Raw genomic sequence first — 17745 nt, 5'->3', positions numbered from 1 at the left:
CCAGCCATCCCCCTCACCCAGCTCAGGTGAATGACCACTACCACTTCCTGTTCGTCCCACGGCCTGGATACAAACGATTAAGATGAGCAACCACCTAGTTACTCCTGCTTCCTGACAGTGTGCAACCCGCAGCAACACACACTGCACAAATCATGCCCAAATCCCCTAACACAAGCCCACATCCTATAACAAGCCCGTCCTGACACCCTCCTACTGAGAGGCCCCAGGGTCTCCCAGGGTGTGTGCAACGAGCTGACAAACCCAACTGGGTTTGACCACAGGGGGATTCCTGCTGGTCTGTGACTGGAGGGTTTCGGCATCAATACAATGAGAACCTTATCAGAGCCAGTCTCGGTTTTGCCTATCAGCATCCATGCCCCTGCTGCTGGTAATGGCTTCCCACCCTCCTCTTCCTTGGTTCATGTCTTTGGAAAGAGCTTGACCCTACGCTTGGCCCTGGGGTGGCCATGTCACATAGATGTGGCCAGTTAGCTCACTGGAGAGCCGGGGGTTACAATGCTTGGCTGAGCAGAGGGGAGGGAACCCACAGTGGGCTAATGAAAGCTTTCCTTGAACTTTTTGTCAGAAATATTGGAGGAGAGGGGCTTGTCTCCTGCTGGGTCTAAGTTGCTAGGATGTAAACACAGGGCTGAATGACCCCAGATTTATACCACAACAGGAGGGACGGCCCAACAGTGCCACAAACACAGAGACTACAGTCAGAGAAATGGAGTCTTAAAAGCATCATGGGACAATCCCTGGATCCAGCCATGCCTGAAGCCGAACTTGCCCCTCTCTGGACATTTTAGTGACTCCCCTTTTCTCCTTAAGCTAACTGATACTTCTTTCATTTGCTGCCGAACAGGCCCTGACTATATATCACCTTACACAGGCTTTTTATGGTATTCATTGACATTTGGCTGTGAAGGGCTTAGCATAAAACAAGTGCTCGATAGGGGCGCCTGGGTGGTTCAGTCACTAAGCCCCTGCCTTCTGCTCAGGTCATGATCCCAGGGTTCTGGGATTGAGCCCTGCATCAGGCTCCCTCCTCCACGGGGAGCCTGCTTCTCCCTCTCCCACTCCCCCTGCTTGTGTTCCCTCTCTCGCTGTGTCTATCTCTGTCAAATAAATAAATAAAAATCTTAAAAATATATATATAAATGCTCGATAAAAATGACTGCAGAATCTCAAAGCAGGAAGAAGTCATGTGGTCTAACCTCCACTCCAAGCAATAATTTCCCCCATGATATCCCCAGTGGAGTGTGATCCTATTTTGTGCTTGGATCCCTCCAAAGACAGGGAGCTCACTGCTTCCTACTGTCTCTTAGGAGTTTCTATGAGCACCAGCCCTGACAGTCTCCACCCAACCCCCAAGCCCAAACTCACCCTGCAGGTGAGAGAAACGCAGGGCAGCAGCGTTGAGAGCCTCCACCCGCTCACTCTGGGCCGCGATGTCCCCCTCCAGCAGTCCATGCTTCTGCAACAGGTCCTCGGCCTCCACCAGGTGCTGCCCGCACTCGCGGGACAGCAGCTGAGCCTACCAGAGGGGGCAGCACTGAGCACATGCTTGGCATCGGCCCTCAGGCCAGCCCCACCCCGCACTGTCCTGGATTACTCTTCTGCTCCTCCAAACCATCTCTTGAACTCTGATCTCTGTCTCAATCTCCTTGTCCCTGTCAACATCTCTCTCTCTCTCCATGCTCTCCAGCTCCCTGACAAGGCTTTCAGTGTCGACAGCCCTCCCTTGCCGTCCCGGCCCACCATGCCCACCCTCCGCCCCGGGGCCAGCCCCACCTGCATCTCCTCCATCCAGTCCACCATGTACACCATCTCCTGGAAGACCTTCTGCAGGGCCAGGTTCTGCTCGAGCCGCGTCCGCCGGGCCCCCACCAGCCCGGTCAGCAGGGCCCACTGGCGCAGGACGCTGTCACGCTGGGCCGCCACGCGCCGGGCATCGTGGTAACCTTCGGCCGCCAGTGCCTGGGCCAGCTCGGCCACGCCCTGCACCCGCTCCTCGTAGGCCGCAATGTCAGCCTCGATGGCCTCGTGCTTCTTCATGGCGGCCTCCACTGCCGGCAGCTCATACCCGAAGTTGTCCTGGGGCAGGGCAGGGCAGGGCAGGCCACAGACGCTCACTCATGTTGCCCCAGCCGTCCAACTGTTACCCTGCCCCTGCCCCCACCATCCCCAGCTACCCTGGAGACCAGCCCCATCTTCCTCTGTTACCCTGGAGACCAGCCCCACACTTCTCCATCACATCTATAGCCTGAAACTCGTCACTCAGGAAACAGTCCCCATCCTACCATTGCCCTAGAGACTGGGGACCAGGCCTACCCTACCCTGTTACTTAGGAGACTGATTCTATCCTCCCGAGTTACCCTGGACACCAGATACAACCTCCTCTGTCACTTAGAGTCTAATTAAATACTCTCCCTATTTCTGAAGAGACTAATTCCGTCCTCTCTAGTTACCCTGGAGACCAACCTCACTCTCCTGTTACCTTGGAGATCAGGCCCATTCCCCTCCCCCCACCGCTCACTTAGGAGACCAGTTCTCCCTTCCCACCGTCATTTGCCACCTGGGAGACTAATCCGACACTTCTCTGTCGCTTAGGAGATCGAGTCTCCCTCTCTGGTCCCAGGGCCAGCAGCCCCGCCCTCCCTCCATCTCCCCCAGAGCCAAGCCCTGCACGCAGTACCTGGGAGACCAGGCGCTGGTTCTCATTCAGCCAGCTCTCCCTCATGGCCACCTTGTGGTCAAACCTCTGGGCCAGTAGTTCCAGCTTCTCTTGCCGGATCAGCTCAGCCCGAAGAGCAGCCTCCCGTTCGTGCTCTGCCTTTTCCAGCTGGCCCCAGGCCTAGGGAGACAGGAGGCGGCTGTCAGACCCCAACAACGTCCCACATTTTAATGGCCCTGGCTTCTCTGTCTGAGGTGACTCCTAGCATTTACAGCACCTTTGTGTAAACTGGAAAAAAAAGAAAATTGCTCCTTCATGGCACTTCCCTGATGGAAAACCGTCAGGATGAATATCCAGTCCATGATGTCTACAATGTAGATGGCTCCCTTGAGCAGTGCACAACCTACACACCCGCACAGAGTAACCTTGCCTCTCCCCAACATTCTCAACCTCACCTTGTCGATATCCCAGATGCCACAGCCCTCCCGAGGCACAAAGAGGCGACGATTACAGGCACGCAGTTTGCTCTGGATGCTGAAGAGCAGCACCTCCAGGTTCCCCTTCTCCTGAAACCTGAAGGGGCTGGAGCTCAGGAACCCCGCCTCCACACCTCCACTTGCCGCCCTCCCTCCTGAGCTGGGCCTCACTTGACTGGCTTCTCCAGGGTGCAATAGGCCGTGAAAGCCTGAAGCTGCTGCTGCACCCCACTCAGTGAGTTGGCAAACTTCTGGTTGCTGATGAGGCCCACGGTGCGGTGGATCCAGGCCAGCAGCTCAGCTGCCAGCTCCTCGTAGCGCTCAATGATCTTCCCCACCTCCAACACCTGGTCCAGGACCTGAGCCGGCAAAGGAAGCTGGGGTCAGCCTTGTCCCAGATGTACCTCCAGGTGGTTCCCAAGCTCCCCCCACCCCATCCCTCGCCTCCCCAAACCTTCCCGATCCTCTTCCCCTCCACAGCCAGAGCCTTCATCTTGGAGAAATAGTGGTAGAAAGAGACCACATAGGTGATGATGGACTTCTCATCTGGAGCCTCCATGTTCACATCTGGGGAGTAAGGAGAGTGGGGGAGCATGACGGTGAGCATTCTGACGGATTGGGCAGAGGGAGAAAGAACCCACTCGTACTAGCTGTGTGACCTCAGGCAAGATAACTAACCTCTCTGTTCCTTAATTTTTGTATCTGCCAAATGGGGATTGGCCTCATGGGATTAAATAGTACCTGACACATGCAAACCACCATAGAGAAACGACCATAATTATTTCACACCATTCTGCCTTCCACCTCAGGGCCTTTGCACATGCTGTTTTCACTATGTAGGACAATGTTCCCTCTTCTGTGGGCCTAACTCCCACACATCCTTCAGGGCTCAACTCAACTTACATTGCCTCAGATAAGCCTCCCTGTTCAGCCTGTTAGTCTTCCTCATGGATCTTATCATTGCCTCCTGGGACTTACAATTTGCAATTAAATACTCATTTATGCAATCATGTCCTTAGCTTGAGTTTAAGCTCCATGAAGACAAAGGCTATGCCTGTCTTTTTTTTTTTTAAGATGTATTTATTTATCTGAGAGACAGAGAGAGAGAGCACATGTGCAAGTGAATGTGAGTGGGGGGAGGAGCAGAGGGAGAGGGAGAGAGAATCCTCAAGCAAACCCCCTGCTGATCGCAGAGCCCTAGGTGGGCCTTGATCCCATGACCCTGAGATCATGACCTGAGCTGAAATCAAGAGTTGGACCCTCAACTGACTGAGCCACCCAGGCACCCCTATGCCTGTCTTTTTTCACCACTGTCTCAGCATACAGTAGGAACTCAATAAATATGAAGTGTATAAATAATGTGAGGTTGGAGGCTGAGGACATGGACTTTGTAGGCAGCATGCGCTTAAATCCCTGTTCAACCACTTACTCACTGTATATCCTTAGGAAATAGACCTAACTTCTCTGAGCCTCAGTTTCCCCAGTGTAACGGGAAGGATAATCACAGTACCTGCCACCTGGGAGCACTGTAAGTATTAGAAAGAATAGCTTGGCACAGAGGACAAACTCAACGAATTCCGATTATTATTTTCATTTGCCCACTGAGTGCACAATATTATACTTGGCCTTTACTCTTCACTAACTCATGAAACCGACAGCCACTAAACACCTACTATGTGTCAGGCACTGAGTAAGAATACAGCTAACACGAGTCCCATTTGCTGGTTTGCAGTGTGACGCTGGGCAAGTGACTCCACATCTCTGAGCCTTAGTTTCTATCACTTTAAAACAGGATGGATAAGTTCTATCCAACCAGGTCAGTGTGAGGATGAAGGGGAGAAGTTTCCATAAAATTCCCAGCCCTGTGGCTGGGCACAGAGTAGATGACCAGAGAAAAGGAACAGCTGTTATTCCAGAGATTGGGGGATTGGTGTTGGCATGATCACGGATTAGGAGTGAGGCTGAAGTCAGGGCATGGGGATGGGGATCATGTTGGGGGTGGGCTTGGCTTTGGGGCTGAGACCGGAGTTAGGGAGGGAGAGGGGGTTGGGCTTGGGGGAGCTGACTCAGGATGGGGTTGGGGAGAGGAGGGGGTTCAGTTGGAGACAGGAAGGGGGATGAGGCTGGGGTTGGTGATGGAGATGCCAAAGGAAGGGACAGGAAGACGGGGAGGAGGAGGGATTGGAGATGAGGAAGGGGAGGGGCTGGGAGGGAGCTGGGACTTGGAAGGCCTTGGGTTTGGGATGGTGTTGCAGCAGGATGGAGTGGAGTTTGGGGTGGCATTGGGGTCGGAAGTCCCCCCAAGAGGAAGTCCGGCTGGGGCTGTGCAGGGCTCACCCTCAGGGTCTAGCAGACGCGTCAGCCCCAGGTGCTGCTCAGCCGTGCGGAAGGCTCTCTGCAGGTTGTAGTTGGCGTTGGACTTGGTGAGTTTGCTGAAGTCCACGAGATCGGGCCTGGGCAGGGGCACAGAGCGGGCAGGCAGCAGGCAGGCTCCCGGGCCAGTGGGCAAGGGGGCAGAAGGACGTCCTTGTCGGCGCCCCACCCACGGCGAGGGGCAGGAGGGGCGCCACCTGGCCCAGGGAGAGCTGTGTGTGCTGGTACGTGTCCGTGCATTTATCTGTGGCTGTGAGAACGGCGTGAGGGCACGTGCGTGACTGAGTTCACTACGCATCCGTGTCTACTTGGGGGTGTTTCTAAACAACATCACGCAGCCAGCCCACCGGGCCCACACCCCCGCTTGGCCACTTCCTGGCTTTCGCGCTATTTTGTCTCTGTGCCTCGGTTTTCTCCTCTGTAAAATGGGGATAATACTAGCATCCGCCTCACGGGCTCACTGAATATTAAGTGACTTACTGGAAAGCACTGAGAACAATGCCGCGTATACAGGAAGCACTCAGTAAATGTTGCCATTGGGTAGAGCTGGTGGGTTTCTAGCTGTGGGGGTGGGGCTGGGTCTCCCCATGTGTATGAGTGTGTATGTGTGACTAGGCAAGGCTTGTGACTGAACATGTGTCTACAGCAGAAAAGGCTGGGTTCCGCTCCCACCACACCAGAGCAAGTCTTTCCCAGGCTCTGGGCCTCAATTTCCCTAATCTGCCATGTGTACAATCACGATGTGGGTGCACTTTGTCTGGATGCCCACCCCTCGGCCAATTCAGCGCCAGGCGTAGGGGTGTGAAAGGTGGGTGTGCAGGGAGGCAGAAGGGGGGCTCTGGGGCTCGCTTCGAGGAAGGACTTGCTGATGAGGGGGAGGCGGCCGTGTACACACCAGAGAGGACAGTCCATGGGGAAGTGGGCTCTCCATCCTGGGGGCACTGAAGCAGCAAACACAGGCTGTGTATGTGCATGAGCGTGAGTGTGTATACACATCCATGTGAGGGCACGTGTGTACAGAGTACGTGGCCTGGACAGGGTTCCGTAGGGGTGTGTGCCTTGTGTAAGTGTGAAGGGCATGCGTGTGAAGGGATGGGTCCTCAAGTCTACATGTGCCATCTACATGCACACGTGTGCAGGCGTGTACCCACGGGACGCAGGGTAGGGGGCGGGGCGGGGCAGGGCCAGGCTCCCCCAGGCCGGGTGGTACCTGTGCCGGTGAATGAGCGCATTGAAGGCCAAGCCATCCCGCCAGCTGGTGGTGAAATTCTGGATGTTTACCTCAGGGTAACTGGCAGCATGGAAGGGAGAGACAGAGGCAGAGATGGAGACAGTCAGGAGGAAAAAGAGGAAGGGAGGAAGAGAGAGAGATAGACAGAGATGGATGGATGGGTGGGTGGATAGATGATAGATAGATAGATGGATCAATTGAGGCAGGGAGATGGAAAGAGAGAGAGATGGAGAGAAAACAAGATACAGACAGAGATGGGGAAAGAAAGGAGGGAGGGGAGGAGATAGGAGAGGAGAGAGAAGAGGGAGGGAGGATAGAAAACAAGCAAAAGCAGACATGGAGGTAAACACAAGACACCAGGAAAGACAGCATTGCAAGACAGGCAGCCAGTCCTAGAAGGCTGAGCGTCAGAGAAAGCCCAGTCTCCATCCATGCCTCCCCTGCCTCCCAGGGGCAGCTCTCCAGAGGGCACTGGAGGTCCAGGCCACACCCCTCCTGCAGGGTAAAGCGCTGGGGGTCCTGGGGACTTCCTAGCAAAGCCTGCACAGCTCCGTTCTCAGTCCCACTGAAGGTACCCAGAAGCCTGAACTTCTCCCTGGGACCGCCCGAGCCCCAGGGTGGGCCCTCTTAGGCTAAGGGGTGGCTGCTTTCAGGGTGGGAGGGTGGCCACAGCTCAGGAATAGGACTGGGATGTCCACACAGGTGCACGTGAGGCCTCTCGAGGTGCGGGGACGGAGAGGACAGTCCACTACTCTACAACACTGCTCTGACGAGCCCAAGTTCTAAATTTGAACCCGGCCTTCCAGATCGTTACACGGGTTTGTCAAGGTCAGAAGAGTGGATGTATTTTATTTATCAGTTCATTAACTTCAGATGTAACTTTGGACACTGAGGACTTGGGTGGCCCCTTGCAGTCCTGTCCCAGAAGGAACTCTCCAGATTAGGTTAGGGCCCCGCCGGCCTGGTGGGGGCACCGGGTAGGGGGTGTGCTTACCCAGCTGTCTTCATCTGACACCACAAAAGCAGTGCGTCCTTGGCTGAGCGGGTCTCTCTGTTGTCCTCAGTCTCGATTTTGATCACTTGAATCTGTGAGGATACCAAACATGGCTGCTGGGACCCGGAAGGCTTGAGCCTGGGAGATACCGGCGTCCCCCATTGCCAGGGAGAGTGGTAGGTGACAGAGGAGATGGGAGAGGCAGCTTCAGGCTGGGGCTGGGGGTTCAGGAGCGTGAGAGTGGGATCTGGAGTGGGCCGGGACATCTACAATTGGGGGAGGCAGTTGTGGACTAGGGTCTCAGTTTCCAGGGAAGCCTCCACACTTTGGCGTCTGGCCCACCTCCTTGATCCAAGCCACCATCATTTCTGGCCTGGGCTAGTGCAGTCACGTGCATGCTGGTCTCCCTGCTCCTGTCCCCACAGTCTGTTCTCACAGCAGAGAGGGACCCTGTGAGCACCCGGATCAGATCGCATGCCTCCCTCCCATCCTCGAGACCCTCGGTGGGTCCATTTCACTCACGGCAAAAGTAAACTTCCCCTTGTTATGTCTCTGACCTCATCTTCAACAGCCTACTCTGCTCCAGAGACCTGCTGTCCTCTTCATTAATCACCAGTGCCCTCCCACCTCAGGGCCTTTGCACTGCCTGTTCATTCCCTCAGGGGCCCACATGGCTCCACCCCAACTTGAGGTCTTGATTCATTTGTCACCTCTCAGTGAGGCCTTCGACAACCACTTGATTTTTTTTTTTTTTTTAAGATTTTAGCCCAATGTGGGGCTCGATTCCAGGACCCTGGGATCATGACCAGAGCCAAAGGCAGATGCTTAACCGACTGAGCCACCCAGGCATCCCTATGTCTATCCTCTTGATAAAACTCTCTCATTTCTCCCCATCTCAAACAGAATAAAATCAAAACTGCTAATCGCAGATCAGCTAGGCCCTGTCAACCCTTCTGACCTCATCTCCTCCCTGGTTCCCCCTTGCCTCCCATTCTCCAGCCACACTGGCCTTTCTATACCTTCGACATTCCAGCTCCTTCCCACCTTAGTCAGGGCCTTTGCAGATGCTGTGTCTCTGGCCTGGAATTCTTTCTCCCTTCATCTTCATGTCATGCAGCCATCAGCTTCTCAGAGAACCCTTCTCTGACCACCGAGTCTAAAATCTCAACACTATCAACCTGATATTTTGTATTTTTTACTGCTTTATCATAATCTATTCTTTTCTGCATAGCTCTTACCTAGAGCTGATCCTTTTCTCATCCTTGTCTTCTTGTCTATGTATTTAAGGGTTTGTTTACTGTCTGTCTCCCCCACCACAGTGTAAGCTCCATAGAGGCAGAAAATTTGTCGATTTTGTTTCTGAACTGGAGCAAAAATGCCTGGATTTGAATTCCAGCTCCACTCCCCAGCTGTGTGACCTTGAACATATTACTTTGCCTCTCTGGGCTTCACTTTCCTTATGGTAAAATGTAATAAATGGTATCTAATTTATGGGGTTGTTGGGCTATTAAATGCCAAGTGCTTAGAACAGTGCCTGGAACAATGTAAAAAATATGTAAATGATCATAGTGATGGTGGTGATAATTATTATTATTTTTATCTTAATTTTCACCCCCACCACTGGGATTAGGTTTCCTGGATCCTATTGGGAAAATGTTTGGAATGAATGAATGAATGAATAAGTAGGGGAGTGAGCGTGGGATGCCCTCCTAAGGCCACACGTTGGGGGGCGGGCCAGGCAGGGGTCACCTGGGGATCACCTGGAAGCGCAGGATGATGGTCCACACTAGCCCCAAAGTCAGCCGGTGGTTCCCGTCCACAATGTCATGCGAGCCCACGTTTTCCAGGTGCACGCGCTGCTCCTTCAGGAACTGCAGCGCTTTGTCCACGTTTTCCAGCGAGTGGATCCTCATGCGACCGCGCGTGGGCCTTGGCTAGGGTGGCAGGGGCGTTAGGGGGTGGCCTGGCCGAGAACACTGTGCCCTCGGCCTCACCCCTTCCAAAGAAGACCTGCCCCATAGCCACGCCCCCTGGATGTCCACGCCCAGGCCACGCCCCTTCGGTCTTTTCAAAGACCAAGGACCCAATCCTTTTTTTTTTTTCCAGGCGCCCAGGACCCAGTCCTTTTAAAGAAGCCTGCCCCTTCCCGTAACGAGACTCTTTTTTTTTTTTTTTTTTTACGAGACCCTTTTAAGAGCCCGTTCCCTTCTTGGCTTATTCTAGTTCCCGTCTCCACCCATTTTACTGAAGCTCCGCCTCCAACCTGATAGCCACACCTCTTATCTAGAGGCCTCAGCAACCTCGCCAATAACCCTACTCCCCGTCCTTTCCGCTGGATGTCTGCTCCAGGCCACCTTGGTCTGGCCACTAGATCCATGGCCACACCCCTCACTGCCTCCCTTTCAGGCCCTTGCGGAGAGCCACGCCCATTCCCTCAGGTCTCCCCGCGTTTATAGCACTAGTTTGTTTCTTTTTTTTCTTTTTATTTTTTTAAAGATTTTATTTATTTATTAGACAGAGAGAGAGCACGAGCAGAGGGAGCGGCAGAGGGAGAGGGAGAAGCAGGCTCCCCGTGGAGCAAGGAACCCGATGCGGGACTCAATCCCAGGACCCTGGGATCATGACCTGAGCCGAAGGCAGACGCTTAACCGACTGAGTCACCCAGGCGCCCCAGCACTAGTTTGTTTCTGTGCTATAGCCATGCCACCCACGATTTCTGAGCTCCTTTAATAAATCTCTAACTCCCATCAGAATCACCTTTGCCATGAAGCCTCATCCAAGCCCAGAAATACAATTGCAACCCATACCACAAGCCAAACTCACACCAGCGTTCTGTCTGGTGCCCCAGATTTCCATGACCTGCGCCTCCCCTTCCGATGACAAACGCACCCTCACCCATCGACCCCCTGCAACAGCATCCTGCCCCTATTTTATAGCCCTCCGCCCTGCTACCGCACTACCCAGGCCAGCCCCCTCTAATAAAGCCCCTTCCTTCTCCAATAGCCCCACCCCTTCCAACAGAGCTCCTCCCCACCCCAAGCCCAGAGTCCGCAGGAACCGCGGCCCTCACCTTCCACAGAACCCCGCTTCCGTTCCCAGCCACGCCCCCAGGCTCACCCAAGCCCCACCTCTGTGCCATAGCCCTACCCACCTGAATAAAGGGCCGCTAACTCGCCGGGCCCTTCTAGGACGTTCCACACACCCATAAGCCGGACCCTATGATAACCCAGCCCGGGATCCCAGGGCCGCCGCCTTCCCCCAGGCCCTCAGGTCCCCTCACCAGCTGCTCCCCAGACAGCACTTCCAGGAGCCGTGTGAGCACAAAGCCGTCGCGGAGGTCGGCGTAGAGGTCCACGATGTGACAGCCGACGCGGGCGAGATGCGAGTTCACCCACTTGGTGAAGGTCTTCTTCTGCACGGCCTCGCGCTCATCTGAAAGACAGGCTCTGAGGATACCCCGCATCCCCAATACCTCCCCCTTGCAGCTTCTCCCCAGCCCTCCACTCCTGGCCCAGATCCTGTTTCCGCCCAGCTCTGCAACAATCAGGGCTTTGCACAAACCCTTCGCTGCCCACCTGGAGACAGGTCCTTTAAAGCTTTCCTGAGATATCACTTCCCACAAGAAGCCTTCCCCGGGTCTCATCCCAGTTGACCCTGTTGATTCAATCAATATTTGAGCACCTACTGTGTGCCCCGCACTGTTCTAAGGCACTGAGGACAGACAGAGGCCTTCCCTCCCAGAGCTCAGTTTAGTGGGGGCACAGATAACACACTAGGGAGCTATGGCAGGTTAAGGAGGGGGTGGCGCAGAATGAGAGTTGTGTTTCAGGACCACCTCTGGCCCGCGTGGAGAGTGGGGAGGGTAGGTCAGAGAAGGCAAGAATGGCAGCTCAGGGCGGAGACTGGGGAAGCGACTCTGGAGAGAGATGACAAGCGGACCAGGACAGAAGCTGGGAATGGGAGAAGGGGACATATTGGAGAGTTAATCACAGATGAAAAAAATAAGACTTAGCACTGGCGAGGTGTGGGGGATGAAAAGGAAGGGATATGCTAGGAGGAATGCCCCCTGAGGACAGGAACCATGTCATACACACACCAGAACCCCTCCACCCCCACCCTGTGGTAGTTGGACTGCCAGCTGGACCCCGAGTTTCCCACATCCCTGGGGCCCAGAGTAGGCACGTGACTGCCAACAGGTGGGGGCGGAAGATTGTGTGCAACTGCTCAACGGCTGTCTCACTGACAAAGACATTGCTTGGGAACCTCTCCTACTAGCTTTTCTTTTTTTTTAAAGTAGGCTCGGCGAAGGGGTGCCTGGGTGGCTCAGTTGGTCAAGTAGGCTCCGTGACCAAAGCCCAACGCAGGGCTCAAACTCACCACCCTAAGATCAACATCTGAGCTGAGATCAAGTGTGGGATGCTTAACCAACTGAGCCACCCAGGCGCCTGTACTTTTTTTTTTTTTTAAATAACAGCTTTAGTATGAGCTATAATTCACACACTATAAAATTCACCCTTTTAAAGTGTAAATTCAGTGATTTTTGGTATTTTCCCAAGGGTGGGACAACCTGCATCACCATCTAATATCAGAACATTTTCATCCCTCCAAGAAAAAACCCTGTGCCCATGAGCAGTCACTCCCCATTCCCCCTTCTCCCAGCCCTAGGAAACTATTAATCTATTTTCTGTCTCTATGGATTTACTTATTCTGGATATTTCATATCAGTGGAACGATACAATATATGACTTTTCGGTGTCTGACTTCTGTCGTTTAGCATCATGTTTTCAAGGTTCATCCATGTTGTGGCATGTGTCAGTACTTTCTTTCTTTTTTATGGCTAAATAATATCCATTCTGTGGATATCCTGCATTTTACTCATCTATTCACCAGCGGATGGACATTGGGGTTGTTTCCACTTTGTGGCTATTATGAATAATGTGGCTATGAACATTCGGGTACATACGTCTTTGTGTGGACACATGTTTCCAGTTATCTTGAGTATATACCTGGGAGTGAAATGGTTGGGTTCTATGTTAACTCTATGACTAAACTTTTTAAAAAAATATTTATTTATTTATGAGAGAGAGAGAGAGAGAGCTTGCACACAAGCAGGGGTGGGGCAGAGGGAGAGGGAGAGAGAATCCCAAGTAGCCTTCCCGCTCAGTGCAGAGCCCCAAGTAGGGCTCGATCTCACAACCCTGAGATGGTGACCTGAGCCGAAATCGAGAGTCAGACACTCAACCGGCTGAGCCACCCAGGCACCTCTCCGATTAACCTTTTGAGAAACTGCCAGACTGTTTTCCAAAGTGGCTGCACCATTTTACATTCTCACCAGCGCTGTACAAGGGTCCCAGTGTCCCCACATCCTCACCACTCCTTGCTATTCCCCATTTGATCACAGCCATTCTAGGGATATGAAGTGGTCTCTCAATGTGGTTCTGATTTGCATTTCCCTGGTGACTAATGATGGTGAGCATCTTCTTATGTTTACTGGCCATTGGTGTATTTTCCCTGGAGAGATGTCTATGCAAATCTCTTGTCCGTTTTTAAATTGGGTGAGTCTTTTTTTTTTTAAGGTTCTATTTATTTATTTGAGAAAGAGAGAGAACACAAGCCAGGGAGGAGTAGAGGGAGAGGGCCAAGCAGACTCCCTACTGAGTGTGGAACCAGACTTGGCGCTCCATCTCATGACCCCGAGATCATGACCTGAACTGAAATCAAGAGTCGAACGCTTAACCGACTGAGCCACCCAGGTGCCCCATAATATTATTTTTGTTATTAAGTAAACTCTACCCCCAACGTGGGGCTCAAACTCATGACCCCAAGATCAAGAGTCTCATGCTGCACCAACTGAGCCAGATAGGCACCCCTCTTTTGTAATATTAAATATTGCACTTGATTCTGGCAGTGAAAATATATATAAATTGCTAGAAAATAGCCACTGACTGACCTGTATTTTTTTTTACTTTAAACAAGATCTTGAATGTTTACTTCTAATTTAAAAGTAAATATGCAGAAATTAATAGTAAATCCATATGAAATACCTTGTTTGTTTAGATGTGCATTTTGGGGGTACCTGGTGGCTCAGTCGGTTAAGCGTCTGCCTTCAGCTCGGGTCATGATCCCAGGGTCCTGAGATCGAGCCACGCATCGGGCTCCCTGCTCAGCAGGGAGACGGCTTCTCCCTCTCCCTCTGTCCCTCCCCCCTACTTGTGCGCACGCTCGCTCACTCGCGCTCTCTCTCTCAAATAAATAAAATCTTTAAAAAAAATGTGCGTTTTGTGTTGTGTGGAGAGGATGAGGACCCATGTGAACACCTGATCATCAATCACACACCAGGAAGTGGTAATGGAATAGACATTGAATTGAGTATTTGGTTATTTTGCCTTCCAATGGCAGGTGCCCGAGCCAAACATCAGATTTTGGCCAATGCTGAAGCCAAAGTGGGACTTCTGTGCACTCCCCAGTGTGGTGCCAGAATGAGGACAATTGCATTCAGTCCTGCTTCTGTTGATAACACGCTGTTTGACTTCAAGCGGACATTTCTCCTCTTTGGGCTCCATTTTCCCATTTGCAAAATGAGGGGTTTGGACTAAACCAATGGATTCTTATCAATGGAACTCATGCTTGGAAGACAGGGATCCATGAGAATATTTTTTTATTTCATAATTTCATTTTGATGATACCCAAAGGAAATGAATAGAAACACCTCCGGGGCCATCCGGATGGTGACTTCATAAAGCACGATGCCGTGAGATTTTGGTTTTTGTGACTACAATCTTGTTAGCATGGAATTGGGGTCCAGAACTGAAATGCCCACAGGGGCCAGGCAGGCTCCGAAACTGAGAAAACGAGGCCCTAGAACAGGGGCAGCGGCCACACAGCCCCTGTGACCGGAGCCTCCTTGGAACGGAGCCCCAGTGTTGTCTTATCATTTGATATTCCACAAGGAGCCCCAAATCTGGATTGTTTTTAAAAAGATTTTATTTATTTATTTGACAGAGAGACAGATAGCAAGAGAGGAAACACAAGCAGGGGGAGTGGGAGAGGGAGAAGCAGGCTTCCCGCCGAGCTGGGAGCCCGATGCGGGGCTTGATCCCAGGACCCTGGGATCATGACCTGAGCTGAAGGCAGACGCTTAACGACTGAGCTACCCAGGCACCCCCTAAATCTGGATTTCTAAAGACAAAAATCTCCCTATTTTTAAAATGCTGGCAACTGATTTATGTTTGTATAGAACACAGCGCAGGGGGTGGGGGATGAGCCTGCATGGCTTAGTCGTTAAGCATCTGCCTTCGCTCAGGTCATGATCCCAGGGTCCTGGGATCAAGCCCCACATTGAGCTTCCTGCTAGGTGGGGGGCCTGCTTCTCCCTCTCCCTCTGCCTGATCCCCCTGCTCCTTCTCTCTCTCTCTCACTCCCTCTCAAATAAATAAATAAAATCTATTAAAAAAAGAAACAAAACACAGTGGGGGTGTGGCGCCTGGCTGGCTCAGTCACTTAAGCTTCGGACTCGGTTTCGGCTCAGGTCCTGATCTCAGGAGTTGTGAGATCAGCCCTATCCTGGGCTCCGTGCTCAGCAGGGAGTCGGCTTAAAGAGTCTCTCCCTGCCCCTCCCCCCACTCGAGGGCATGGGCACTCTCTCTCAAATGAATAAATAAATCTTTTTCTTTTTTTAAGATTTTATTTATTTATTTATTTATTTATTTATTTATTCATTTGACAGAGAAAGCACAAGCAGGGGGCGCAGCAGAGGAAGACAGAGAAGCAGGCCTCCCCCCGCCCCCCCCCAGCAGGGAGCCCGATGCGGGGCTCGATCCCAGGACCCTGGGATCATGACCTGAGCCGAAGGCAGTTGCTTCATAGACTGAGCCACCCACGCGCCCCTAAATAAAGAAATCTTAAAAAACAAAACAAAACAAAAACCACAGTGGAGGTGAAACCAGATAGGTCCCAGAGTATCACTTCTGACCTCAGATGACACTGAATGTTTACTGTGCTGGTGAGCGTGTTTGGCTACCAGTAGGGTATCTTCCGTTTGCCCCTGGGGTGTCGCCTCTACTGTTCTGTACGTGCTCTGGGCGCGGGGAGACTGCTCGTGTGGACTGTATGAATGGGCTCCGCAACCCCCAAAGGCCTCAGACTTTCGGTTGGGTTTGGCTAGCAGATTAGAGGGGAAAGGAGGGGGTCCTGGGTGGCTCAGTCAGTTGAGCGTCTAACTCTTGATTTCCGCTCAGGTCATGATCTCAGGGTCCTGAGATCGAGCCCCGAGCCCTGCGTTGGGCTCCGGGCTCAACTGAGAGTCTGCTTGAGATTCTCTCTCCCTCTCCCTCTGCTCTTCCCTCTACATGCTCTCTCTCTCTCTCAAATAAATAAATTAAATTAAAAAAAAAAAAAAGAGGAGAAAGGAAGGGCTGAGAGATTTATTCCCTCCCTGCCTGAACTGAAAGCTTTCATCAGCACCTGTTTCTTCTCTCTACACCCCCAACTTGGGAGGCCTCTGCCCCCTCACCACTCCCTGCCGTGCCCCAGTCCCTGGGGTGTCCGCTGGCCTTGTAGCTTCCCATAACTCTGGCCGCACCTCTGTAACTAGTCCCTTCATTAAGCTCTCCTCAATTTTACTCCCTTGAGGGGAGCCATCGGCTTCCTGCCGCGACTCTGGCTGGCACCCATACCTTTGGGTTTGTCAAGACTCCAACCCAAATGACAACGGTCCTACCTCTGCCACTGTGCTCATAGTAAGTTGTCATTTTTTATGTGACTTTTTATTTATTTTTATTTTTTTTCTTGTTTATAGTGGTTTTACTTATTGATATTTACCATATTAGGAATTAAAACTAAGAAAAATTTCAAATACAAGTCTACACAAGCACATAGTCGACGAGCCAGTAGAGTGAAGAAGTCATTCCAGTCCCGGAAGACTCCACCATACGCTCAGAAGGGAAGAATAAAAAAGACTCAGGTATTTGAAGTATGAAAAGTTTGACCTTACAGAGTCCCTGAAACTGTCCCAGGGAATTCCCCCCAGGGATCCCTGGGCCACAGTTTGAGAACTGCTGCCTAGTTTTTCTCATGAAATGGGATTCAAAGCCTGTTGAATTTTAGTTATTGCTAAAGCCAAGTTTGTATTTGTAGAAAAGTTACCCTACATGAGAATGTTTATGTAATGATATGTGTAACACTAATTTTTAGCATTTACCTTATATGGTGGGTGTGAAAATAAACATCTGATGAACAGTTATCAATTAGTACCTTCCAATTTAAGTTTCTAGGTTTTAGCCAAACTGCCCTTGTTACAATTCAGTCAAAGTGTGTTCAGCTGATTGAAATGTCTACTTATCACTTAGTGATTTCTCACATTTTGTTGGCTACTCTGGCCTATTTTTTTTTTAAGATTTTATTTATTTATTTGACAGAGAGAGACAGAGCGAGAGAGGGAACACAAGCAGGGGGAGTGGGAGAGGGAGAAGCAGGCTTCCCACTGAGCAGGGAGCCTGATGTGGGGCTCGATCCCAGGACCCTAGGATCATGACCCGAGCCGAAGGCAGACACTTAACGACTGAGCCACCCAGGTGCCCCTTTATGTGACTTTTTATTTTTTATTTATTTATTTATTTTTTAAAAATATTTTATTTATTTATTTGACAGAGACAGAGATAGCGAGAGCAGGAACACAAGCAGCGGGAGTGGGAGAGGGAGAAGCAGGCTTCCCCTCGAGGAGGGAGCCCGATGTGGGACTCAATCCCAGGACCCTGGGATCATGACCTGAGCCGAAGGCAGACGCTTAATGACTGAGCCACCCAGGTGCCCTTTATGTGACTTTTTAAAAAGATTTTATTTACTTATTTGTCAGAGAGAGAGAGAGAAGGAGAGAGAGAGCACAAGCAGGAGGAGCAGCAGGCAGAGGGAGAAATAGGCTCCCCGCTGAGCAGGGAGCCCGACTCGGGACTTGAACCCAGGATCCTGGGATCATGACCTGGGCCGAAGGCAGACA

The 17745-nt window shown here is 51.9% G+C and overlaps 1 protein-coding gene across 3 annotated transcripts in view; it reads right to left on the bottom strand.

Annotated features, from left to right (window-relative positions):
* Positions 1 to 17745, bottom strand: part of SPTBN4 (spectrin beta, non-erythrocytic 4) — a 73106-nt gene that overhangs the window by 46138 nt on the left and 9223 nt on the right. For all 3 annotated transcript variants that reach the window (XM_032390136.1, XM_032390135.1, XM_032390134.1), the window contains 11 exons: positions 11032 to 11183; positions 9512 to 9685; positions 7752 to 7843; positions 6737 to 6817; positions 5491 to 5606; positions 3608 to 3720; positions 3325 to 3512; positions 3133 to 3250; positions 2699 to 2857; positions 1795 to 2097; positions 1387 to 1537 (listed from right to left, as the gene is read on the bottom strand). In XM_032390136.1, coding sequence (XP_032246027.1) covers positions 1387 to 1537; positions 1795 to 2097; positions 2699 to 2857; positions 3133 to 3250; positions 3325 to 3512; positions 3608 to 3720; positions 5491 to 5606; positions 6737 to 6817; positions 7752 to 7843; positions 9512 to 9685; positions 11032 to 11183 — 1647 coding nt within the window. The remainder of the gene's footprint in view (positions 1 to 1386; positions 1538 to 1794; positions 2098 to 2698; positions 2858 to 3132; positions 3251 to 3324; positions 3513 to 3607; positions 3721 to 5490; positions 5607 to 6736; positions 6818 to 7751; positions 7844 to 9511; positions 9686 to 11031; positions 11184 to 17745) is intronic.

The sequence above is a fragment of the Phoca vitulina genome, unplaced genomic scaffold (assembly GCF_004348235.1).
Source record: "Phoca vitulina isolate PV1807 unplaced genomic scaffold, GSC_HSeal_1.0 scaffold58, whole genome shotgun sequence".
NCBI classification, from domain to species: Eukaryota; Metazoa; Chordata; class Mammalia; order Carnivora; family Phocidae; genus Phoca; species Phoca vitulina.
This window is presented reverse-complemented; position numbering and strand designations above follow the sequence as displayed.